We start from the raw sequence: 26,005 nt of genomic DNA, 5'->3' as shown, positions 1-26,005 counted from the left end.
AACTATTTAAGAGTTTAATGACTGTTTTTAATACGGCTGGAAGATGAACTCAGAGCACAAACAGTATTTGACATGCGTGTGCGTGTGAAGCGTTGTTAGTGTGGACGAGGTGCAGGAGTCCTGACTGGCAGGGCGACTATAGTTTCTCGTCTCCCTCCTCCACGTCCTTCAGGCTGAGCACCTCCAGGGAGCCTCGGCCTTTGGTCTCACAGCGGATCAGCTCGTCGATCTCCCTGAAGCAGCCGGGATCCACCAGAGCGACCTGGTAAAGAAAAAAGAAAAGAAAAAGGCAAATAAAAGTAAAAGGTGGGCGTTGGATTTTAGAAGAGAAGCTGAAAGTTTCAGCTTCCTCACCATCTCCAGCTCCTCGTCAAAGTCTTCGCTCTCCACGACCTGCAGCAGCGGCTTCAGCTTCTCCTTCAGCCTCTTGGCCTCTTTGGCCGGCAGCACCAGGCGCAGCCTCATGTGGGCTCTCTGGATCTCCATGGTCTCCTTCAGCTGCCGGATCACCTCCAGAGCCTGAGGAGCGGCGGGGGGAGACAAATCGCTCCGTCAACAGCTGGAAACTGGAGGGAAAAAAAAGAAACGGGGAACGTGAACGCGATAAGAACCTGCTGCTTGGTGCTCTTGTTGGGTTTGACGGAGTAGTGGATGTCCTTCATCGCCCGCTCGATGAGGATGACCGTGTACGGCCTCTTGGTGTCGGGGTTCACGCACTTCTCCGCCACGGTCGTCGCAATGTCCCTGAACATCGTCTCCAGCTGACTCTGCCTTTCCTTGTCCGACACCTGGAGCTCTCCTTTGGTCAAGATCTGTCCCGACAGACAAACAAACAAACAAACAAACAAACAAACAAACGGTGAAGGACATCAGCCTCTCCCGAGCTCCTCCTGAAGCTTTCTATCTGTTCTTATGTGAAACTTCTGTGAAGCACTTGGAGCTGCACTTCTTGAATAAAAGACGCTTTACAAATAAAGCGTCTGATTAATGTGATGGTGATGACGGAGAGCTTGTTGAGATGTGAGAGCTCCATCCAGAGGAGCCTGGTGGTGCTGACCATCCTCTCCAGGTGTCTTCACCTGTCTGCAGATCTCCGTCAGATCATCCGTCTCGAAAGCTTTGGTCAGGTCGTCCTTCTTCGCCACTTGTCCTTTGGACACGTTCACGAAGACCGATTGCGTCTGCAGAACCTCGTCCAGGTCTTTCTCTCTGGAAGAAGAAAAACAAAACAACCGGTTTGGATTTGTTTTTGTGTGTTTTTTTCCACTGAACCGTCTTCCGGTGATAAAACGGTTGACGGTTTTAACGGCACTCACGCGCCGGATCTCCAGCTCATCACTTTATTCTTGTAACAGGCGATTTCGAAACGCTTCCCGCCTTTCTTCATCCTCACCACCGCCACGTTAGTCAGGCGGATTTGGTTTGTCGGCGTAAATATCGACATTATTTGAAGCAAATGAAACGAGCTGCTGTCGAAGTCAACCGTGACGTCAGAGCCCAGCGTCGGTGGTGTCGTCCGAGTGTGCGTTCAATGACCGTCCGGTAGGAAACATCGACCTTTAACAACAGTTCCGTTCTTTATGCGTCTTTTCTCTCTCTCTCTCCCCCTGATGTGTTTTGCTTAACCTCGGAATATTTGGTGTTGCTATGGTAACTAATAAAAAACGAAATCTAGTCAGATACTATTTTTAATATATAATATTTTATATGAATATTTACGATATTGAATATAATATTCAATAATTCAAATATTAATAATAACGTGTGGTTTTTTTATAATTGTATTTTCTGGCTAATATGATGGTGACGTTGATGTACAATGGTCTAACTTCTCCAGTTGTTGTTAAAATCTAACAACAAAAGATATCTCGTCAAACTTTCAAACAATACTATTTGGCCCTCATTTGTTTATAAAGGAATCACATAAAAGGTTTTGCTCACTTGTGAAAATAATTTGTTTATTTTCATAAAACATGAAAATGACAGGGTGGACACGTTGTGAAATATCATTGAATGGCCTCATAAATGAAATAAATCTAAAGGAAATGATGTAAAAAAAGACGTCAGAGGTCCTTTTCCTCTGTCGGGGGAAATGACCAGTTGAACAGACTGGTTTTGATCCACTCTACCTGCATGTGGCCACTGAATAAAGATGCACAAAATGAGCCATGAATGTGGCCTTCTCGTGTTAAACTCTGTACATCATTCTGCACAGTAAAAGTCAAACATTCAACCGTAGAACAAGAAAAGAAATGTTTTTAAGTGGAGAACGGTTGATTTAAAAAATAAAAAAAAAACCAGCACATTACAGAGAGATCACTTAAACGCGTCTCCAAACAGTCTCCCCCTTTCTGCAGAGACATGGCTCAATTTTACAGTTGCTGTTCCACATACTTCCAAGCAGACGCTTCGATCTGTACAGAGCGCTTGTTCAGAGCCTGTGGTTCTGGTATTAGGCAAAGTATCTGGCAGTCATGGTACCAACAGATGTCCTCCCGGAGACTTGGCCAATGGAACTGGTTTATGCCATTGCGGTGCATACACTTAACTTTCACACTCTGCCCTTCTGCATCCACGGTGACGCCTGGGTATGCTTCATTGTCGTAATTAACGACGCACCACTCTCCGGTGTGCTTTACCTCAATCATTTCTGGCCTCCTAGAGTTATCTGGTGTCTTTCCACATGCTGGGGACTCATCAGATGAAACAGGGACATCAGCTAGAGTGACCTCTTGAAGGGTAAAGCAGGGGCAGTCCAAAACACCTCCCTCCCTTCAACACAGACATGAAATGTCTCGGTATTTCATCTGGCCGGGTGTCAGGCTGATAGCTTGGTGGATTCTCACAGTGCCTTCTACGGCAGCTATTGCAGGAACCTATAGTGAGGACGGCATTGTCAAACTGACCGGCACCATTGGAGTGGGTCCTATTTATATTGTAAGGCAGTAGCAATGGAGAAGTTTGTTCCTTTCATGACGGGTTGCTTGTTGTTAAATATAACGTTTTGACTGACACTAGTTAGCAGAGCAGTGTGTGGGACATGTAAATCTGTAACACCACTGCACCCCACAATTTGAGAAACACTGTTTTATCTTAATATTGTTTAAAATGTTGCTTATTTTGCCTTTAATGGCTCAAATGTCTAAAATCTGATTGATTACCGACTCACGTTCGAGACATTACAATGTACTGAAAGGATTTGTTGGTTGTAATGTCTTCAGCCTGTGACAGTTTTTATCAGTTCACTATTAAATCAAGTAAAGCAACAGACACTCGGAAGTATTGTTTTTGTTTTTTTTTATATTGTGGAAATAAAGATTGGATTTAAAACAGTGTTATATAATACATACAGTGGAACAAAACAGTTAAACAAGAAAGTCCTGCAACCTTGAGAACATTTTGTATCACGTGATTTCTTCTGTTAAGTTCATTCTTAAATTAACCAGTGCATCATCACTTAGTGCAGCTGCAAGGGGTTTCGGGGTTGTTGTTTTTTTTACTCAGCTGTTATTTCACATATAAACGAAACTCCAGTTGAATCTCTGTCAGTTAAATATCACTCCTCTCAGATGGGCTCTGATCTGCGTTCGTACTGGCTGTGCGTGAACGTCGTCCTGTTGATCCTGCTCAGCGGGTGGTTGGCCTCCTCCTCCACATTGGGGTACCCGCCGTCTGCAGGCTGCTCCTCGTGCTTCGGGGCAGTGGGGCATCTGGTGGTGAGAAAGACCCCGCCAACCAGCATCAGGCCAAAGGAGATCCATCCGAGGTACAGGGCAGGCCCCCAGTCTCTTCTCAGCAGCGCAGCGCCCTCCAGTGGCTGACTGGTGTGGTGGCACGTCCAGGCTGTGGGAACCAGCAGCAGGATCCCAGACAAAACAAAGAGACTACCAGAAAACACTTTGACCTGGCCTCGCTGCGGGAACCACAGCATCCCCGCCGATCCGATCACTGCGGCGAAAGCCCCGGCTCCGATGGCGGCCATGACGAGGGCTCTCCACGCCCGAAAACTTCCAGAGAGAGACATGAGAGACTGGTAGAAGGAACAGTGCAGGCTGCCGTCGTGGGCCAAGTCCCAGTGATCCCATTGCAGCCACACCCCGTCCCAGTAGGCAGGCAGAGTGGCCGTGGTGTTGTTCAGCGTGCCGCTGACCGTCCACAGGGCCAAGCAGCGCGTCAGGATGGCGCACAGCCACCCTGTGAGGGCCACGCCGAGCGCAGCGAGCTCCAGCTGCCGCTCCATGACTCAGGCCAGCCCCGTGCTCCTCTTCACTGCAGGCCGGCTGCCTAACCAGAAACAGCTGGCAGCACAGCACCGTGGGGTGGGGTGTTATTTCAATGTGTTTTTGCATGTGTGAGTCAGAGACAATTTGTGTGTGTGTGTGTGTGTGTGTGTGTGTGTGTGTGTGTGTGCCTGTCTGAAAGGGGAAACCAGTTCTCTGGTATTCTTGAGAAGAAGGCTGCAGCTGGGCGGAGGAGGGACATCCCTCTGTTTGCTCTGCCATGGTTTCAAAACAATCCCTTTCTCCCAGTTTCTGTGTCGAGGGGAAAAACAAAGCGTCCACTGTGCTCTGATGTTTCAGCTACTGGGCCATGTGGCTGAGAGGAAACCTGATTTAAAGAACTTTTACTTACTGATCTTTGGATTGCTCTTCTCCCATCGCGAGTTAAAGCAGTTAAATCTCTGTGGAGATTACAGAACAACAATCACCACACAATATTGACTCAAGTTTGCACGATGGTTTCTCTACTATCTTTATTTGAAAACACGAATGACAACAATGCAATCTTTTCCACGGCAAGTGATCTTTGATTCTGATTTCACTTAAAAATACTCACAAAAACAGGATTAATGCTCGATGGCCAGAGGTTTGTATTAAGAGATTCAGCAGGACAGACTGCAGCTATTTCAAACTTTAAACATGCAGTGAAATATATTTCCTCTATATTGAGGTCTAATGATTCTACACAAACGCTTGGAAAGACCACAAAGATGACTAAATGTCTGCAAATGACAAAAGCAGAAGCGAACACACTTAAAGAAACTATTCGTAATAGTTTAGAAATTCAAGGGTCTCAAATTACAAAATATTGGAAAGCACACCTTTCGAGATATTTCAAATATTTATTCCTGTGAATAAGTCGTTATCCCAGTTCAATACATGTGTCCTAAAGTGGTAACTTCTTTGGGCTCTGAGCACTCAAACGCCCCCCGATGTGTGTGTTCAACCCTCGGCTCTGACGTCACACGTAGTTCCTGATGGCGTAGCTGCTGCGCGTGGGTGTCCTGGCCGGTGCGTACCCGCTAGAGGGGAACCGGGCCCTCTGCGTAGGACAGTTCACGCACAGGACGGCTCCCCCGCAGAACAGCAGCCCGCACGTCACAAAGCCAACGTATATGGCCGCCCCGAGCTCTCTCTTCAGCACCTCGGGGACTCGAGGGTTGTGGAAATCACTGATGATGGAGTTGGCCGTCCAAGAAACGGCGACTATGGCGGTGAGCGCCGCCAGGCAGAAAATGACCCCCGAGCTCAGCACCACCCGGGCCTTGATCCGCGGGTGGCTCAGGCAGTTGGTGCAGCGCGCTCCCAGGACGAAGATGAGGAATCCCAGACATCCCAACACCAGGCTGATGCATATGAGGCCACGGGCCGCCTGGAGGTCCGGCGACAGGTCCAGCAGGGCGTCGTAGAGCTTACACTGCATCTGCCCCGTGTACTCACTGACGCAGGTCATCCACAAACCCTCCCAGAACACCTGCATCACCACCAGATGGGTGCCGACGAACGCCGTCACCTTCCACATGGGCAGAGCGCAGATCAGGATGATCCCGGCAACGCCCACCATGGACAGGCTGATGCCCAGCTCCTGCAGACCCATGGGGAACCGGGCAGACTCTTCGGCCCTGGGGAACACAGAGGGGCCGACAAGAGAGGAGGTTCGAGTCTTTATTCAGGATGGACACATGCAATCTTCCTTTTATCACATCATCGGTGAATGGGGGCTCAGTATAATTTGCTGTTAAGGTATGGTGATAAGATCAATACCGACCGATGGATGGAAACATAGACAGGCAGACACAAAGATGTTGTTTCCTGTAACTGACGTCATCACCACTAGGTGGCAGTGGTGTGACACGATAGACACAACGATAAGGAGTGTTTTGCTCGGTGATGATGAGCAATGACAAAAACATTCAGGTCAAGAATCTGGTAAACGTGAATCAGTACAAAATGTCACCTTCAGTTTGTAAATAGCTGTTGTTTTTTTTTTACATAGAATTTAATCTCATCAGTTTTTATTCCTTTGTTGCTGTGGTTAAAAACCTGACAGTAAATCACAGAGCAGGAAGACCGATGTTGGTTTGAACATTACAAGAGCTTCAGACCCTTCCTGTGACATCTGATCTGATAACACGATTTAAAGCTGAATTAAACCTCTCCGAGCAGCTGAAGCTTTACGAGACACTTCAGCCGACAGGATTGTGAGTCCCTGAGTCACCATCTCTGTTCCCTGGAACGTGATCTCCGGTGAGTACCGGACAAACAGGTTCCCACAGTGCACTGTTTAAATAACCACCGGTGCATTTTCCAAAAAGATATAAACAAGTATCGTAACAGGAAAACAAGTTGTACCAAAAGAAGGTCATTTATTGTGAGAAAATATAGTCACAAACATTAAAGAGCAAAAAGGTACAGTGCAATTATATTTTTATTTTTTTGTTTGAAACAAAGCACTTTCCCAAACATATATAACACAGATTGTGTATAAGTCAAACTATCCCCGGGTTCATTACCAAAAGTGACGCAATCTCAGACAGGGAGCTTCTTTCAAAGTGGGATTCCCTTATCGAGGACAAAGTGCAGATTTCCTTCATTATTGTATGACAACAATCCTTTTTCTTGATGTGTCGCAGCAGCTGATCAAACTCTAATCTTCTCTTCTCTCTGGAAGACAAAATCATCCAGATTTCCATTTGTCCTTTCAGAAAGCTCAAATATACGTCTTTGCTGGTGAGAGAGATCGGAACGAATCCTCCTTGCTGTTTCCTCCGGACTTGTTTATGAGGTACTTCACAGAGGGGGCGTCATCTTCCTTGGAGGGGCAGTTGGCACATAGAAGCCCCCCTCCCAAGATCAGAAGGGCCCCGGCTCCCCAGCCGATGTAAAGAGAGGCCCCCAGCTCTCTTTTCTGGGCGTCTACCAGTAGAGGGCTGTAGAAGTTCCTTATGATAATGCTGGCAGTCCAGGAAACGGGAATAAGGCAGAGGAATCCGCTGATGATCAGCACCACACCTGCTGCCACTGAGGCCTTCGCCTTCGCCCTCTTCTCTGGGATGAAGTTGGTGCACTTCCCACCGGCGAAAGCTATGAGGAGCCCCGCGATGCCCGTGACGATGGAAACCACAGTCAGAGCTCGGGCCCCCTGGAGGTCGGTGCTCAAAGCCAGCATGGAGTCGTACACCTTACACTGCATCTGGCCCGTGCTCTGCACCACGCAGCTCATCCAGATGCCTTCCCACATGGTCTGCGATGTCACTATGTTGTTCCCGATGAAGGCGGTGACCCGCCACGTGGGCGTGCCGCAGACGATCAGCACCCCGATCCAACCGAAGAGGGCCAAAGTGCAGCCGGCCATCTGCATCCCCATGGAAACCATCGTCTTCTCTCTCTGAGCGTCTCCGAGAGATTATGAGGAGCTCATCTGGTGTGCATGTGCATCTGAAGCTAGAGGAAGAATGGGAGGTATGAAACCCAAGCTGCTGAGGACACATCGAAGCCCAGCCAACGAATACCAGCTGCGCAGGATTCTTTGTGTGTGAGAACAATAAAGGTTTCACTTATTCTCCTGGAAAGAGATTAGAGCTGTTTCCGGTTTTCTCAACGAGGAAAAGGACGTGTTTGACCCAAAATGTGCCAATCGGGGCAGGGAAGGTGTGACGGACACTTTGGAAACATGAGGGTTGAAGAAAAAGACGAGGCTGCGGGTCGAGAATGAAGGAATCCGTCCTGCGATTGTCTCTCGAGTCAAAGATTAGCGTCAGTATGGACCGTACACACCGATGAGTGTGAAGAAGAATGAACGGGAAATAAATCACCGTTTGATGTGAATGAAAGGTCACGCACACATTCAGAGAAAAAAACCTCCCACGGTGAAATATATAAATATAATAATACAAAATAGAATCATAACTCAATAAAAAAAACTGCTTTTCTCTCCTCATTATTCTGACTTCAGACGGAAATGTTACAAAGTGAACTTTTGTCGCATCTCTGGGAGGTTTTCATGAAGAGTTGTTTTCTCAGGCTGTTTCACAGATTTTGTTTCTTTATAGTTTATTGTTAGCTTAAAAAACTACTGGAAATCTTTAAGTTTTATTGTCCTGTGAATGTAAATCTTATACCTCATCATGTCAAATCTTCTGGATTTGTCCTCATGGATATACGGACGCTTACAATCATATTTGTTTATGGTATCGACTTCAGAAATCCATTTCCACAAACTGAAAGTAGGAAAAAGCTTTTTAGTTTTATCAGTGAATTCCCTGAACTCGTTGTTCACGGATCGTTTAGTTATTGGTGAAATAGATCTTGAGGAAATTGGTCCTTTGTCTACTCGGACATCAGTGACTCACTGAATCTATAACTGGTTCAGGCAGGTTCAGTCAACGGAGGAATGTGATACCAGATAAAAATGGAACAGTGAACAGGGTGTGTTCAGTGAAACACCCTGTCATGCTATGCTGACATGATGTTTTGATGATTTGGAGCGGAACAGGAAGTTGGACCACAGCGTGCATCACGAGAAACTGTAAACAAGGCCTCCGTATTGTTTACAACACGACTCAGTTTGGTTTGAGGGAAAATTATAGTCATTTATAATTATTGTATCTTTAATAATGATGAACAGTAAATGACTATTTGTCAAGAACGAAGGATCTTTGTCAATAGAAATACCAGAAAAACCTCATCGGGTTCAGGAAAGACGCTGGTCATTGTCAGTCACCTGACTTCCTCCCGTCGCCCGCAGACTTCATCACTTCAACTCACAGTAAATACACACGCATGTCGTTTCAGGACATTTTGCCAAAACACGCAACTTTTCTTCAGAGTCTCATTTGGACAGTTTTATACTTTGAGCTTAAAGTTGCTGTTAGAAGCGTTAAATTTGTGGTGAAATACTTTCTGTTGTGAACATTTTAACTTTCAGCTTTAAAGGACTTGACAACAATGTTGTGTAAACAGTGTTGGACCATTACAGTGTTTAATTTTGCAACTAATTAAATTCGATTTGTAGTTTTCACGTGGTCATGCAAGTAATTCTGTGTCGAGGAATAATGACACATACTGTGATTCGGCGTGATTTTAAAAAGTGCCGAGATTAAAGGAGAAGCCTCCGTTGTGACCTCTCAGATATTCCATGTTCTCCTCGTCAACAAGTCCCATATAAAAGAACAAAAAAACAGATTTTATCACGTTAACGAGAGTTTTGTGTACATAAAATCTGACATATCAGCTCAATTTTGTCTACGAACTAACAGGAACCCCCCCCCCCCCCGTGAACCATTCGTGTGGGCACGGTAGATTTTAATGAATCAACCTCACATTCACTGTCTGGCTGCCTTAAACGTTTTACTAAAGTAGAAACGTTTCAGAGTTTTAGTAATTTACAGTAGAGTCATTTCTTTATTCAGATACAGATGAAAACTTGTGAAATCAGATTGTATAAATGCCAGAAGGGGCATGGCTACTCTTAATACTTATTTAAACTAACACACAAAACCTTTTCAACAGGATCTTTGTGTGTCAGTAAACACTAAAACCGGTTCAACCAGTTAAAGGTGTTCACGAGGAGCTTCAGCTAACTGCTGAATTTACTTTGTCATCTCACTCTGGCTCACTTTGGGACCATGAAAATAACATTTTTAATAATAGTGTTTCTAAAATAAATGAAGTCAGTCATGTTTTCTTCTGAATTTGCTAACTTTCTCATCACCTTTTTTTTCTCTTTAAGATTTGCTTTAATAATAATAATAATAATAATAATAATACGTTTAATAATGATCAGTGTCTTATTGTCTTGCAGATCTATTTTTATTCAACTGTTTCTTTCTTTTTAAGTTTCTTTTAACTGTGAACTTTAAACTAAGACACCTGTTGAAAAGAGACTTTGACAAAAGAATATCATTAAGTAGATGTTTTATTACAAATCAGTGATTTCAGTAAACAAATACAGTCTTTTGACATTGAACAAATATATTTGTAAAACATTTAATACAATAAATTCACAATTTTCCAGTGGTACTTTACACATTTCCTTCCATCATAGCTTCTTTCTTTTCTTTTGTTTTTACATCCTGCTAGCACATCTTAGATTTGCCACCAGACACTCAGAGGATTATTAGGTTTGATACAAGCTTAATATAAAACATCTCTCATTCAGTCCAGTAACTTTCCTCACTGGAAGAGTTTCTTGCCTGTTCTGTAGTTCCCACCTCATCTTCGTTCTGCGTTTCTTGGTCCTCAAGAAAACAGTCTCTCTCACCTCGACTCGAGGAATCTGAATTTCTCAGAAAATCACATCCCACCGTGTCACTTTAACGAAGAGAGATACAACTTGTGGTGCAATCAGAAACTAGCACAATGAAGAGGGTCACTCGAGATTAGTAGAATAATTTACAGTCTTTCTTGGTAGTGCGGCGCTCTCAGACGTAGGCCCGGCTGGTGGCTGCAGACCTGGCACCGGAGTACTTCACCGGGTACTCTGGACTTTCTTTGGGTGGGCAGGAGCTGCAGAGGAGGGCGCCACCCAGGATGAGAACCCCAGCTGTGCCCCATCCGATGTAGAGCGCGGCCCCCAGCTCTCTCCGCTGGGCGCTGGTCAGGAGGGGGTTGTAGAAATCCCTGATGATGTTGTTGGCAGACCAGCACACGGGGATGAGAATCAGAACACCGGCACAGATGAAGATGACCCCGGCGGCGATGGCCACTCTGGCTTTAGCACGCGGTTCCTCCACAAAGTTGGTGCACTTTCCGCCGGCGACGCCGAGGAGGATTCCGACAGCGGAAACGATGATGGCGATGACCACGAGAGCTCTGGCGGCCTGAAGGTCCTGAGGAAGAGCCAGCAGGGAGTCGTAGATCTTGCACTGCATCTGGCCCGTGCTCTGCGTCACACAGTTCATCCACAGGCCTTCCCAGATGACCTGCGCCGTCACGATGTTGGCGCCGATGAAGGCCGTGACCCTCCACATAGGCAGGGCACACACGATGATGGTCCCCAGGAAGCCAATGACGCAGAGGGCAAAGCCCAGCATCTGCCGTCCCATCGACACCATGATGAGGTTTGAGTCACTTGGAGGTGAATGAAGCAGAGGAGTCGAAGGTCTCAGAGGCCGGTTGGCTTTGGTTGTAAAGTTGAATGAAGACTGCGGCACTTTGTCTTCAGTTATAAGGATGTCTTTCTCGAAGGTGGAGTCAGCACGTCCTTCCTTCTGACCTGAAACCTGTGCACGGGGTGATTTACCTGCCCGACCAGATTCTTTGGGTTATCAGTATGTGGATGAGGTGTAGTTTCGATGAGATGCGGATCATTCTTAAACGACTGTGGAAATGAGGTCTGCAGAGAGGCAGCGCATTCCTCATTCAAACAAGGCTCTGCATCCGGTCCAGTCACGGGTTTCAGATTTTTTTTTAAAACACCGACGTGGGTTAGAGTTTCACCTGATGTCAGAAGCAGACTATGTTTAGGGTCCATTTTCCTGGTTTTACTCATCACTTTCGTTTGATCATCACCTGATGAAGGACGTGATTAGATTTTTTTTCCAATGAGAGAAAAGGCTCCGTACTCGTGCTGATCAATGTCACAGTTTAAGTGCGATGACAGCGTAATTAAAATATGGTAAAACAATATTTTTTATATTTTTTTATTTGAATAATAACATAAATTGTAACATTTATTGGCGTAAATTTACATTAGCTTTTTATTTTGTATTATTTCAACCAGCACTCAACGTCTGCAGACATGCAGAAGGTTCTGACTTTGTAAAAAGTTTATATCTTTTGTAATATTGATGTACACAAGGACTCCACACACAAACAAGTGAATATATGACAAGCTCTTTATTGAAGTTCTTTTGAATAATCTCAAAAACAGACTATCATGTAAAGAAAAGCAACACATTAAAATGGAACACTATATACAAAATCTGCTCCACAGAACAAGGAAATAAATATATTGACAGTGACTTCCTCACGAAAAGAAAACAATGCATCTCTCAGCTGTGATGACGCAATATTCCTTTTATGTCAAGGCTTAAAAACTAGAACGATTTCTCTTTTAGAGAGTAAAAGTAATCTAAAACAAAGGCTTTTTATCAAAGATGCAAAGGTCACAGTGAAACTTCGTTTTCCTCACAGCAGTGTATTGGACTACGTACCATCCTCTAGAAATACAATGTGCATTTTTGTGCAATTTTACTTTCTGTTGACAATTGAAGTTCATGAAGTCAGAACTTGTGTCCCTTCAGTTTCAGAGGTACTGTCCAACAGGGTATGTGGGAGGTGCAGCGTATGGTTTGCTGGGTACGTATGTTCCCGTGCCGGAGTACGCTCGGCTGGATAGAGGAGCGTACACGGGGCCGTAAGGTGCCGGGTTTGCCGGGGAGTAAGGGTACATCGGTGCCGGTGGGTAGCCTGGGTATCCGTACATTGGTTTTTCGGGAGGACAGGAAGTGGTCAAGGTGATCCCACCGATCAGAAGAAGCGCGGCAGCGGCCCAGCCGATGTAGATAGAAGCTCCGAGCTCCCTCCTCTGGGTCTCGATGGTCAAGGGGTTCTGGAAGTCCGTGATGGTGATGGCAGCGGACCAGCAGACGGGGATCAGGACCAGGATGGCGGAAAAAATGATGAGACTGCCGCCTACGATCACCACCTTGGCCTTTGACGAATCTTTGCTCAGACAGCCGGTGCACTTGGCTCCGATAAACGTGACCAAAAAGCCAATGAAGCCGAAGACGAGGGAGATGATGACCAGCGCTCGGGCCGCCTGCAGATCCCTGGACAGCCTCAACACAGACTCGTTCAGCCTGCACTGCATCTGCCCGGTACTCTGCATCACGCAGTTCATCCACAGGCCGTCCCATATGATCTGGCCGGTCACGATGTTGGCTCCGATGTAGGAGGTCACTCTCCACATGGGGATGCCGCACGTCACCGACACCCCAATAAGGCCGATGAAGCTTATGACCTGACCTGCCACTTCCTTGCCAATCCTCCCCATGGTGAAGGGGCTTTCGTCTGCGGCAGGAGAGAGAGACGTTTTTCAGCTTCCAGGTCTGGTTCAACTTCGGAGTGACGCGACTCCCTCACTGGTTGTTTGTCAGAGCAGGAGAAGGAGGAGGAGCGCCGTCCTGTCGTCGGGTGAGTTCCTCTGGACAAACAAGATTCTTGTTCTTGGAGCTCGAGGAGTGGCGCTTTTATCTAAACAATGCTTTGCTTTTGTTCCTGAAAAAAACGCTTTCACATGCAGATGGGGTTATCGGATGGAGTTACAACCACTTATCAGCGTTAGAGGTCCTGAAACCAGCTCAGACTGGGAAAGACGGAAAATGATGTAATGTCGTATAATTGCTGTTTTCACAAACAAACTCTCGATCATCACTTTTCACAATGAAGCTCATCTTATTATTCCATATTTGTGTAAATGTTTTTTTGGGGTAAGTATTTATTGTCCATATAGAAAATAGCCCGGAGCCTTTTAAGACGACAGTTCTCTTGATTTCTCCTGCATTTTTTGGTGATAAGTTAGAACAAAGGACGCTTGAAATGTTGCTCCTCTCGAGGTTAACTGTGCCTTCATACTCTGTTCAGTCTGGCAGGTGATGAAAGGCATGAACAGCTCGTCTGCACCAAGATCAGGACACAAAACCTGACCCAGTTAAAGCAGCCGATCGGTCCAACACCAAGAGATTATTGGTTTCAGTATTGATAGCAATCACCTTGATGGAATGAAGTAAAATGCAAATTACATTGACTTTCTGGCGTGAAAAGAACCCACGACATCAACATTATGCTGTGTGTAAACAAACTTTTAATTTGCTCCTTGCGTAGTGAATTGTGCTCTGCTGAGTCATCATTTCCTCACCTACCACGTGATGTTCAGTCTATTACCTCTAATCTTCGTAACAGAATTATACGCTTTGATTTTCACAGAAGTCGACAGTAATCATCCAGTAAGAATATAGTTTATTCACAGTAATAGGACGTTACGAGCAAATACAAAACGTAGCGGGTCGTTAAAATGACAGGACGAAACGTTGAAATGCACTCATGATTAAAAACACACTGTTTACAAGAGAGGCAGCTGAACACATCCTGTTTTTGTTATGAAGGCAGACGTAATCATGAAAGAAGCCGTATTTATGTCTGCCTTTATTGGATTGATAGTTATCATCATTTTGTTAAATCTTTACAACAATCAGAGGAAATTTCTAAGGAAGCGTACGTTCCTCTTTGGGTGGGCAGACGGTTTTTCACCATTAATGACAGCTTCACTTCATCTAGATGTGACTGAGTCGGGCATTGGCAGGACCCGGTTCGAGCACCTAACTGGACTGTAGCCAGTTTTTATGCAAATAGTTTCACTGGTCTGACGAGACGCTGCGTCTGCTGTCGGAAAGGGTCACTTCGACAAACATACAAACCACAAACACACCTCATCATTCAGCCTTCGGCGAGCTCTGATTTCTAAGACTTATTTACATTGCCGGTGAACACAGGTGGCGTTTCAAAGCAGGCTGTCATGTGACCTTGAGAGTCAAGAAACCCCTCTTACACGTATTCCCTTGACGTGGAGACCGACTTCACTGGTGTGAATTTGGGTACGTAATGGGGATGTTCATTTTTGGGCGGGCAGTTCCAGCACAGCAGTCCCCCTCCCATCAGCAGCATCGCGGCAGCGGCCCACCCGATATACAGCGCCGCTCCCAACTCGTACCTCTGGGCGTTGATCAACAACGGGTTGTAGAAGTTGGTGATGATGGAGTTGGCAGACCAGGAGACCGGAATGAGACAGAGCAGCCCGGAGACGATGAACAAAACCCCGGCCAGGATGCAAGCCTTCGCCTTGGATCGCTCCTCCTCGATGCAGTTGGTGCATTTCCCGCCAGCGATGGACACGACCACCCCGAAGACTCCAGTTAAGATGGAGATGATGATCATGGCGCGAGCGGCCTGCAGGTCCTGCGGCAGAGCCAGCATGGAGTCGTACACCTTGCACTGCATCTGGCCCGTGCTCTGCACCACGCAGTTCATCCACATGCCCTGCCAGATGGTCTGAGCCGTGATGATGTTGGCTCCGATGAAGGCAGTGACCTTCCACATGGGCAGGGCACACACCACGATGACCATGAACCAGCCGATCACGGCCATCGATATACCGATGAGCTGAATCCCCTGAGAAACCATCTCGCCGCCTCGCACTTAAAATTTGAATGAAAAACAAGTGGAATGCCGTGAACCTGTATTTATAGGTTCTGGTGTGGGAAGAAGGGACACAGACATGAGGGTATGTGATACCGCGGTCCTCAGCTTCCATTGGCTGGAAGGAGTTTACACACAAACAGAGACTCGGTGACCTTCAGAGGAGCCGACTGGCCAGAAATCCAGAGCCTTAAGGTCACAGAAAATAAACTCCTTCCATCAAATTTTGACATTTCACTAAAATGTCAAAGAAATTTGCAACAATCACACGACATAAAGAAAATTGTCAAATGAGAATTCGTCTGCATTCACAACGAGTTAAACAAGTTTAAGCGCTGAAAAAGAACGAAAGCGAAAAACGCAGCTGATCTAAAAATAAAATGTTGGTGTTTGTTTACAAATTTGAATACACACATAGGAGACAATTCAAGTTGATGAAAATACTTGTGTATGTGCATGAGTGAGAGGAACCACTGGATGTGTTATTTTCTTTACAGCAAGGGGCGGTGTTGGACTGGAAACTACTCAGGCAGAAACCACTTCACACACAGTCGTAGCACAGAGCAGAAGTACCAATTCTGAAACAAATAGGAACTAATTGTTATACTGACATGCGACTTCCTGTCTTTTTTTTTTTTTTAGCACAATGGAAACATCTACTTTGATGTTTAAAAAAAATTACGTGCATTTTATAATCCAGGAGTATTATGGAAAAAAGCCAAACTGATTTGCTAATAATGTGTAATAAATGTTGCATAAAGTGTATTATTTCACTTTTTGTAATAATGATTTCGTATAATAAGGTAGTTGCTTGAATGTATAAAGCCACTTTTAATCCTTTTGAAAAATTAATTTCTGCTTAAACTAAGAAACATCTTAAAAAATAAAAATAAAAAGAGATCGAGAGAGAGATTTCAAGGGTGGCAAATGGATGAGGTGAATTTCACAGTATAGTTGCCATTTAATTAGTTCACGATGTGTGAAATGTTGCATTACTGTTACGTAACATGTAATTTTGTAGTTTTAGTTTCATGCAGCAAATATGGCTTCCATTGACAAAACTACAATTGCCAAGAGGTGGAGCAGATGTTCTGCGTACCGCCAATGATGAGAAGAAGATTAGTTTTCCCAACCTAAAGGTTACCTATTGTATATCAGAGTCCCACCTCATTTCCTCTTTCTGAAGGCTCAATTTAGTTTAAGATGAATCTCTTTTGTTATAAAATCTAAACAGACAAGAAAAAGAAACATGGTAATTGAATGTTGATTAAAAAACACTTTATTTACAGTTTCAAACAGTCACGTATAAAACACACTTGAAAATGAAATGATATGTAAAATGGTACAACTGGATTTAGTCAAAAGAAAATGAATACAAAATAAAATAACAGCATAAATAAATGCTGTTCCAATAAACATGCTATTTCCTCCATTCCCATCGATCAAGCAGTTTTTGACTCAGTCCACAAGAACAGGTTTTTTTTGGGCGTGTTGCACTTCTCTTTTTCTTGGCACTGATGAAACAAATCCTGAAGTGCTGCAACTCAAAATAAAAGAATAAAACTAAACTGTGAGCTCAATAAAAAAAAAAAATCTGTGTAAAATTCAAATCACACTTAATAAAACAACGTGAATCATTTTTAGGGACCACATGCTTTTGCATCAAGTCTTTTTTTTTCAGTCTTTTGGTTTTCTCATGTGGCTTCGCTCTCCTCAGACGTAGTCCTTGGGTGCAGATGCACGGGTGGCGGAGTACTTGGCGGAGTAGTTATCCTTCGGAGGACAGTTGGCACAGAGGAGGGCACCGCCCAGGATGAGGAGGGCTGAGGCCCCCCAGCCAATGAAGAGCGCCGCTCCCAGCTCCCTCTTCTGAGGGCCCCCGAGCATGGGGTTGTAGAAGTTAGTTATGATGGTGTTTGCTGTCCAGCTCACGGGGATGAGGCACATGACGCCGGCAACGATGAAGATGACGCCAGACGCCACGCCGATTTTGGCTTTGGAGCTCTCGTCCTCCACACAGTTGGTGCACTTGCCCCCCGCGATGGACAGGAGGACGCCGAGGATGCCGATCAGGATGGAGATGATGATGAGGGCGCGGGCGGCCTGGAGGTCACGGGAAAGAGCCAGCATGGAGTCGTACACCTTGCACTGCATCTGGCCCGTGCTCTGGACCACGCAGGTCATCCAGATGCCCTCCCACGTAGTTTGCGCCGTGACGATGCTCTGGCCGACGAAGGCCGTCACTTTCCACTGCGGTAGGGCGCAGGCCACGATGGCCCCGATCCAGCCAATAATGGACAGGGCGATGCCCAACATCTGAAATCCGGCTGACACCATGTCTCCTCAGAAAAACTTCTTGTAGTCGTCCAAGAAAAGTAAAAGTCAAAAGGTTTGCGTCTTTGAATGTGTCGCTTGAGAGATCCCTCAAGAGTAAATGTTTGAAGAAGGTTGGAGCAGGTCTTTTATACACTTAACTCAGGAGGGGCTTAACACATGCACACACGGTCACACAGCTGTGACGTGGTTGCTGCTCCCCCCCCTCCTCCGTCCCCACGGGCATGTGTCATCATGTCAGTTTCTGATGCAGGTGTAGGAGCCACACAGTGACTCACAGGTATTGAGCAGACTAAAAACTACCATCAGCCACACCCTTAAAATGACGGTATTGGTTGTTAGGTTGCTTTTTTTTGGTCCTACTTTTTTTTAATGTGTGCTGAAACGGATTAAAACCAATGCATGTTCAAAATGTCAGCGTTTCAGGAACTAGGAGGAACAGCTTTGTTTAAAGATGGTTATGTACTCTCTGTATGTTCAACCGAGTAGTTCTCAAAATGTTCCATAGATCTACAGATTGTACTTTTCATAATACAATGACTACTTGTTCATAAGGCACAGACTGTGTGCTCTCCATCCTCTGATGTCAGCACAACACTCGTTAAAATCCAAATCTCTTCCCTTTTGATCTCTATTAACCTCCCACATCTCTTCACAGCAGCAGGAATTTCTAATAGACAAAGTATGCTCAATTGATATCTAAGTTTTTAAATAAAAAAAGTAGCAATAATATTCACTTTTAAATGTGCAAATGACCAGAATACTTGTACCCACATTGGCTTCTAAACACAGCTGATTTTATAAAACCACATTAACTATTGAGGTCACAAACAGAAATGCAGATATAGTGAAAATTTCGGTCACTTTTTTCTTGATACATAAATCCCTGTGATACACTACGAACATATGGACTGCAGACTATTCTGGTACTAATCAATCCTAACCCTGTTTGCACCTGCAAATGTAACATATGCACGCATCCTTCAGTGACTACATTAATTTAAACCGGCCTTCTCGCACCGTCATGTAACGGAATAGCAACGGCACGGACACGCATACGAGTATTTTCATTATTACTAAAAACACGAAAACCAGGGACCTCAAAAATAAATGATAATAAATAAAAGAGATAAGGGCTGACCTTGCAGGGATGTCAGTCCTTAAAGCATGAAGGGTGGCAGCGTTCTCCTTCAGGTCGTCTGTGAACAGAATGTGCACCCTGCAGTCCGGCTCCCACTTGAATTATCGATAGTTTCCCGCAGTGGTGAGAAGACATCGGGAGGGAGATGTTGGGGAAATGGCAAACTGCATGCCAAGTGATTACAGGTGATAGACTGTTGAAAAAAGCAGGGGGATAGTGAGAGGGGGCAACGGGAGGTAGAGAGAGAATCAGATTGTTTCACAAATGAATGGAGGCAGTGTTCGGGAGCCAGAACTGCCGTTAGGACTATAATACCTCTATTTTATCCAGGGTGGGTTCATTAAAAGTACTTGAGCCTGGCTATGGAGATTGGGTTCCACACACAGGGAGGCAGAAAGGAATTTCCACAATTAAGACTCTGAGGAGAGATGGTTTCAAACTGAGATCGGTCCTGATGTGCAGGTTCTTATAAACGCTCAGAGAAAGCTGCAACAACCTGCCTCATGTTTCAGAGAACATCGAATATAGTAAACAGGGTAGTCTATTAAGACATCTTAATAATCCGACTGAGAGCAAAATGAAGTCCAAAAATAGCTGCTTGCCTGAAACTGAAAGTAAAGTATGTCCTGCTAGAACTTTGTGATTGCTGATTCTGCGTACATGTCAATTAACTGGGACAAAAAACGTTAATGAGGAGCTCAAATTTCTTCACTGAAGCAACTTTGCAAAGAGCTAATACAGGCAGCAGGTAGGAGACTTGACTCCAGCAGCCGTGAGAAAATGCCAGAGGGAGGTAAAGTGACAAGTGTTAGCAGGCGGTCCGTGGCAAGCCCAGACTTCACAGTAACGGCTGGCTTTGTCTCTCCCTCAGGTGTCCAACCCTTCACTTCGAATGGCTGCGTGATTGTGCACATTAATGAAAAGTTAAAACGGCCTTCGGTGCAGACGGGGTCAGGTGTCTTAATATTGATTCTCGGTTCAAATGACAGAACTTTACCAACTAGTATATGATAATTTACACTAATAAGGACAGAAATTGTGCAGCGTGTTTTTTAATTTCTGTTCTCTGCTTATTTCTTTATTCTTCTATTAATTTATATGAAAAGGTTTAACATCCTGTGTTGAGCAGAGTATCAGGAGATATGCTTCCAGCTGTCTATGTAAATATTTTGTGATGCAATGAAAATGGTCTTTTGCTCCATTTTTTTTTTTTTTCCATGAACTAAAACAAATAAGAGAAGTTTCATGTATCAGAGTGGGAAGTATGAATGTGCATCTGTGATGTCATCACAGACAGCCCCGGGGCCATTGTTCAGGTACAGTCACAGTTTCAGTGGGTACTTCAAGTGGCGATAAATATCTTTATGTGATCTTCGGTGAGTCATGAGTCCGGCATGACATCTTATCACATGACACAAACAGGAACCTGTAGTTTTCAAAAGTCTGCAAAAAGCGATGAAATCTTTCTCTTTTAGATCCACAAACGACAACATCCGAAGTTTAAAACTCAGTACATCTAAAACTACGGGGACATACTTTATCTTTGGTATTCTCAGGACACAACGGCTCAGATCCTGAAACCCTCAGAGCTTTTTTCTGAGTGTGTTTGTAAATGTAAACGGGGCCAACACAAGCTACACACGAAGCTGTCATGCAAGTCATTGTAAAGGTCCGTTCAGCTTTGAATTAGGGAATGAGTGAGGCTTTGAATCGTCTTCCTGAGGAACTGTCAGTTCAGTTTGTGTGCACCATTGAACACAGGAACCACCTCTGCTTCCCTGTTTTTTATTCATTATTTTACTACCTAATACATGTTGTTTTTGTCATGCTTGTCCAGGCTTCACACGCTGAACTACTGTAGTTGGGCTTTGGCAATTTTTACACTTGTTTTGTAACAACATGCAACAGTGATTTTGTGCCTCTTGGAAACTGGTCAGACCGGCTTCCACTCCCACGACAGGTGAATGTTTAGCAAAGTGTTTCTGCAAGTCGCAACATGATTGTTTTTTGAGGAAAATGGTCTCGTCAAGTTGGTGCACCTGCTGTAAATGTGGTGAACTCCTTAAATAATGATCGTGTTGTTAAAAACATCTCAGAGCGGCCTGGTGTTCAAAAGATCGACCGTAAAACTTAGTTGTATGTAAAACAAATGACTAACTCGTGTGTGTACAGGAGGATAATAGACTGGGTAACTTCACAAAGTGGGGAATTCAGTGGACTAAAACTGCTTATTTGTCTCATTCAAATACATTTTTGCATGAATGTAAAACCCTTATGGGATTTAAATTTCATTCTAATTTTTTTAATTCTGTTTTACATGAAATACGTTTTGACAAAATTGCGTTGGAGAAAGCTCACGTGACAGTTCAACGTACTTTTCCCACAACTGGTGCACCACGAAAAAAGGCAACTTTAAACAATACCAGCTGAATAAAGGCAGCAATCAGGAGCCTGAACGCTGCAGGCGAAGCAAAGATATCATACAGGTTCAAAATATGAATCACTTTCTGCCAGAGTTGTTGTGATATTGTTTGACCTTCACCAACAAGGCAGCGTTGTTCTGCACACTGTTACAGAGGAACTAGAATCTAGAAAGGCTGTTATAGATATTGTGTTAAAATCAGCCAACCAGATTTCTGTGTTTGTGAGCAATAAAACATTTTTCTATTTGTGTCATTGTTCATTTCTGATAACAGCTAATCCACACAAACAAAGCAGATGCAAGCACAATCCATCATTCGGGGCGTTTCCTGCAAATCCAGGCTAACGTAATCAACACAGGGACAAAATGCTATACTGGCTGCCTCTGCCTGTAAAAACACATGTTAACAGTATAATGCATAAGAGTAATTCAAGTCTGAATGAATACATGTAATACTACTTCTCAAAAGTACCTTCTGGATTTTGCATTTTTTTCGCTCTTTGTTTTTAATAAAGGAAACTTTCACGTGAAAATGGGATTTATATTCTTTTTCAGACAAGAGGATGTTGCCCAATCGGCCATTTCTGACGTGTGATGGGCTGCAGAAAAAAATTCTTTAAAGTTGGATTAGTGTGAACTGTCATTCAAGCCAAAAGTTTAAAAAGCCACATTTTCAGAATCCAGTCAAAAATATTCAAGCAGATGGAATAAAACGCCGATTCATCTCACTGGCGTACAAAACTGCAATCGTGTCATTTGCCACTAAAATAGTTCAGAAGCGGTTCCTCTCAGGTGTGTGTCTGTGTTTGTGTGATGAAATGGTATGTGCGTCCATGCCTGAGTGTGTGGAGGTTTCAACCACAAGATAGCAGAGATGCTCATCCTGACCACTGACCCCAGGTGACCTCTGTTAATTAAAGGAAAGCCTTAAATAACACAGAGCTCACTTGTTAGCCAACCTCAAGCACCCTGTCGTCAATCAGATAAGAAGATATTTTAGGTGCTTTAGAAGATATTCCCACCTGTTGAGGTCACCTTTGATCCATTTAGTATTCACCAGGACAAAAGGTAGATGTCCACTCAGATGAAGACACAACAGCTGAGATTGAGTCATTTTCTCTCCCTTTTCCATCTTGCTTTGTCTTTAGTTCTTTGGATGGGGTCAGATTTTCTGTTCACTTTTGATATAATAGTAATGAAACATGAAATGTGAGATCAGGGTAATTTCAGTTTTTTGTCAAACTAACTCGCTCAGAAAAAATGTGCTCTGTGTCCTTTAATGTTCCCAAAAACGTCACCACTTACAAAAGGGGGTATTTATTGAGGGGATTAGTTACATGTGACCGACCGTGAAGTCCCAGGTATGTCAGGTTCACGATGGTGTGTCCGATGGACTGTTATCTGCTCGTGCCATCAACTATTAGGCTGATATTCTCAATGCTTTTTTTAAAAAAAAAAAAAATCAACATCCTGTTAATTTAAATTGTTTTTGCAGAAACAGATAAGACTAATATTGAGGCCTGTTATCGGTTTTTTTTGCAGGTTTTTTTTTTCTTTTTTTCCTCCCAGACGGGATTATGCAGCCGACCAACAAAACACAAGGCCTGTCATTGTTGCTCGTTTTTTTTTTCTCGGGTGGATATTCAGTGGATGAGTCAGCATTCTTCCTCGAGGTTGTCATGGATACATAGATACTATTTATCAAATCCCCAAAAAGATCTAAAAGAAGTGCTGGTACATCTCGGTGCCATCAGATCTTTAATGCAGAAATGATTCTTGTAAACATTTCATCTCATTTGAGAGAAGACTGTCCTCCAGAATTCATAAATACTTAACTCTTTCCTTTTATCGAGGACTCTACAGGTTCAGGAACAAAATGTTTTCAACAAGAATATTAATTTTCATGTGTTTGCCATGTGACACCACTCCAGTCGGATGCAGCTGTACACATGACGCCTGCGTATCCTCACATTCAAGTGTGGTTTCAAAGTAAACATGATGCCACCTTAAGTTGACTCCACCTTCAGTCGTCTAAGCTGTATAAAGAAGGTAGAATCTGTTTCTCCCTCTCTCTTTCTCCCTCTCTGAAAGTCTTACGCAGGACTTTGAGCCACAGAGATCCGATATCACCTTCATCTCAGGAGGGTTGAGCCTGCGGACACAGAGGGCCCTCTATCCCTCACAACCCTGGACCACAGTTTTGTTCGGCTCCCTGTTCGTCCCCGGCTCCGACTATGTACTCTGCAGGCTTGGAGATCCTCGGGATCATCCTGGCCGTGGCCGGCTGGCTGGGGGTGATGGTGGCGTGCGGCCTGCCCATGTGGAGGGTGGCCGCCTACATCGGTCAGAACATTGTCATCTCCCAGGTGATCTGGGAAGGCTTGTGGATGAACTGTTCGGTGCAGAGCACGGGCCAGATGCACTGCAAGGTGCACGACTCCTTGCTCGGGCTGCCGGCGGACCTGCAGGCGGCTCGTGCCTTGGTCATCGTCTCCATGGTGCTGTGCATCGTGGGCATCGGTCTGTCGGTGGCCGGTGCCAAGTGCACCAACTGCAGCCGGGATGTGAGCAGTAAACCACGCCTCGTCGTGGCTGCCGGGGTAACCTTCGTCGTGGCCGGACTGCTGCTGCTGGTGGCCGTGAGCTGGACGGCTCACGCCATCGTCCTGGGCTTCTACGACTCACTGCTGGAGGAGACGGCGAAGAGGGAGTTTGGTAATGCTCTGTATTTTGGTTGGGCTTCCTCCTGCCTGCTCATTCTAGGGGGAGCTTTGCTCTGTTGCTCCTGCCCACCTAAATCAGCTACAGCACCGAGAGGTGGTGGCTCCGCGCCCCCCCGAGTGGACTACTCAGCTGTCAAAACCATGTCAGTCAACGGATACACCAGGAGAGACTATGTATGAACACGTGGCCACAAATGAAGACACGATGACCTGCGTTGTTAGAGATGTGGTCAGTAGATGAACGTGTGGATGCACACAGAACATTAACAGTGAATGACTGATGCATGTGTCCTGTAATGATTTTATAATTACAATTTTGTCACGACAGAAAAAAAAACATTTTACTTGTACGTTTTGGTTTCTGTTTTTTCTTTTTTTCTTTTTTAAATGTTTTCTAAATTTCAGAAATTCAAACAATGTCGATGCAGGTCATTTCTAAATAAAACCAACAAGATTATAAATAAAAGAACAAACATTTTTCAAGAATTGGTTCATTATCAAGCATTCTTCACAGTTTGTAACTCTGCACGTTTCACGCCACACAGTTCTTTGGTATTCAGAGGATGCATGCCAGCTGTAGAGTTCAACAACATCTGACCAATGAGAGCCGTGCTGGTGCATGCCAAAATTAGGTATTTTATTTCAATGTAAATGAAGCAAAGAAACAATGGGGGGGCTTGTTTTCCGTGGAGCACCTTGTGCTTCCCTTCCATTGTAGCCTCCATTTGCAAAGTGAAACTGAGTCTGAGATAAAGGTCTCCATGTGCAAGGGGATGTAACCTGCTTTGTAACTGAGTCCGAACTGAGCCACAAAGACCCTATTGATCAGCTGGTCTGCAACTGTTTCCCTTCCTCCTCTGGTGAGATTCACTGGAGGAAAAGTGCGTCTAAATAAACAGTTACTTGAACAGGAAAAACAAAAAGCTACGATGCAATATGGAGTTTTTTGTTGGAGAAAGTTGATCAAATCTACGCAGCAGCAGCAGGTCGACAATCTGCGTTTAGGGTCATGTGACTGAAACCAAAAATGTCAAAGGTGACGTCAGCTTCAGAAAGCCGGTGCTACCCATCAAGACTTGAATACATGTTATTGTGTACAAAATGTTTTTCAAGCCAATGTGATGGAATTTTTTTTCCATCCTTTTCCATTTTTTTTTTTTTTTTTTTTTTTTTTCCCCGTTGGTGATTTGTGTCCACGTTTCACTTACAGGTGGGAAAATTCTTGCTCTCTTAACTTTGGCGAGAGCAGCGAGGTCAATAAAGAGCAGGCTTCTAAATAAAGTGGAAACTCCCTTTGAGTGATCACAGACCCTGTTTACAGATCGTGTTACTGGGAGAACTGCTGTGTGCTCGTGTGTTAATGGGAAAGTGCAACAGTTCATTCTCATTTCAAAGGACCTGCAACCATGAGAGAAAACATTATATTGATGCTGAAAAAAAATATCATTTACTGCACAAGGATTGTCCAAGTATGTTATAGCATTTATTCAGCGTATATTCAAATATTTCTGAAATAACAAAAGGGTATTTGCACAAGCGTCAAATTCCTTTATTGTTAAGAGGCCGAGTCGTGCTTTTGAATACAGTCCTTGCACAAGGTTGATAAGAAAACTTGTCTGTCTTTTCAGTCTCTTTTTTTTCTTTGTGGTTTTAGCAAGCTCGAGAGAAGTTGAGGAATCCTGGTGAAACTCCGGGTGTTCAACGTGTGCATCAGGGGGAGTTTTTTTGTTTTTCATAGCACTTGCACTAGTTAAACTGAAGCTGAAACCCCTGATGCAGCGACGCTGATAAGACGACCTCTCATCCATCTGCACATGCACACAGACAAATGTTTCAGCTTCTAACACACTGGTCATTTCTTTCTTTTTCTTTTCATGGATTTTGCTTGGAATTGTCAGAACATGTC

The 26,005-nt window shown here is 44.4% G+C and overlaps 6 protein-coding genes across 6 annotated transcripts; 1 reads left to right on the top strand and 5 right to left on the bottom strand.

Annotated features, from left to right (window-relative positions):
• Window positions 1-1,533, bottom strand: sbds (SBDS ribosome maturation factor). Its single transcript, XM_069161439.1, has 5 exons — window positions 1,317-1,533; window positions 1,080-1,209; window positions 612-812; window positions 355-519; window positions 1-262 (listed from the first exon to the last, which is right to left on the bottom strand). Exons 1-5 carry the CDS (start codon window positions 1,442-1,444, stop codon window positions 137-139), a joined length of 750 nt encoding a protein of 249 aa, XP_069017540.1. The 5' UTR covers window positions 1,445-1,533; the 3' UTR covers window positions 1-136.
• Window positions 1,534-3,173: 1,640 nt separating this feature from the next.
• Window positions 3,174-19,022, bottom strand: LOC138205212 (uncharacterized). The gene is made up of 4 exons (XM_069160973.1): window positions 18,955-19,022; window positions 5,248-5,902; window positions 4,633-4,681; window positions 3,174-4,242 (listed from the first exon to the last, which is right to left on the bottom strand). The coding sequence occupies exons 2-4, from the start codon at window positions 5,875-5,877 to the stop codon at window positions 3,566-3,568; spliced, it is 1,356 nt and encodes a 451-aa protein (XP_069017074.1). The 5' UTR covers window positions 5,878-5,902; window positions 18,955-19,022; the 3' UTR covers window positions 3,174-3,565.
• Window positions 6,650-11,428, bottom strand: LOC138205348 (claudin-4-like). The gene is made up of 2 exons (XM_069161308.1): window positions 10,853-11,428; window positions 6,650-7,659 (listed from the first exon to the last, which is right to left on the bottom strand). The coding sequence occupies exons 1-2, from the start codon at window positions 11,333-11,335 to the stop codon at window positions 6,991-6,993; spliced, it is 1,152 nt and encodes a 383-aa protein (XP_069017409.1). The 5' UTR covers window positions 11,336-11,428; the 3' UTR covers window positions 6,650-6,990.
• Window positions 12,101-15,464, bottom strand: LOC138205394 (uncharacterized). The gene is made up of 2 exons (XM_069161388.1): window positions 14,989-15,464; window positions 12,101-13,288 (listed from the first exon to the last, which is right to left on the bottom strand). Exons 1-2 carry the CDS (start codon window positions 15,462-15,464, stop codon window positions 12,529-12,531), a joined length of 1,236 nt encoding a protein of 411 aa, XP_069017489.1. The 3' UTR covers window positions 12,101-12,528.
• LOC138205431 (claudin-4-like) lies at window positions 16,741-17,936 on the bottom strand. The gene has a single exon (XM_069161452.1). The coding sequence runs from the start codon at window positions 17,814-17,816 to the stop codon at window positions 17,193-17,195; it is 624 nt and encodes a 207-aa protein (XP_069017553.1). The 5' UTR covers window positions 17,817-17,936; the 3' UTR covers window positions 16,741-17,192.
• Window positions 19,023-23,610: 4,588 nt separating the features above from the next.
• Window positions 23,611-24,421, top strand: LOC138205273 (claudin-4). The gene has a single exon (XM_069161134.1). It carries the CDS (start codon window positions 23,611-23,613, stop codon window positions 24,277-24,279), a length of 669 nt encoding a protein of 222 aa, XP_069017235.1. The 3' UTR covers window positions 24,280-24,421.
• Window positions 24,422-26,005: the final 1,584 nt, after the last annotated feature.

The sequence above is a fragment of the Embiotoca jacksoni genome, unplaced genomic scaffold (genome assembly GCF_022577435.1).
Source record: "Embiotoca jacksoni isolate LCO1_2020_lvr unplaced genomic scaffold, fEmbJac1.0.p SCAF_28, whole genome shotgun sequence".
Lineage (NCBI taxonomy): Eukaryota > Metazoa > Chordata > Actinopteri > Embiotocidae > Embiotoca > Embiotoca jacksoni.
The sequence above is the reverse complement of the archived record's forward strand: the minus strand, read 5'-3'. Positions and strand labels throughout refer to the sequence as shown.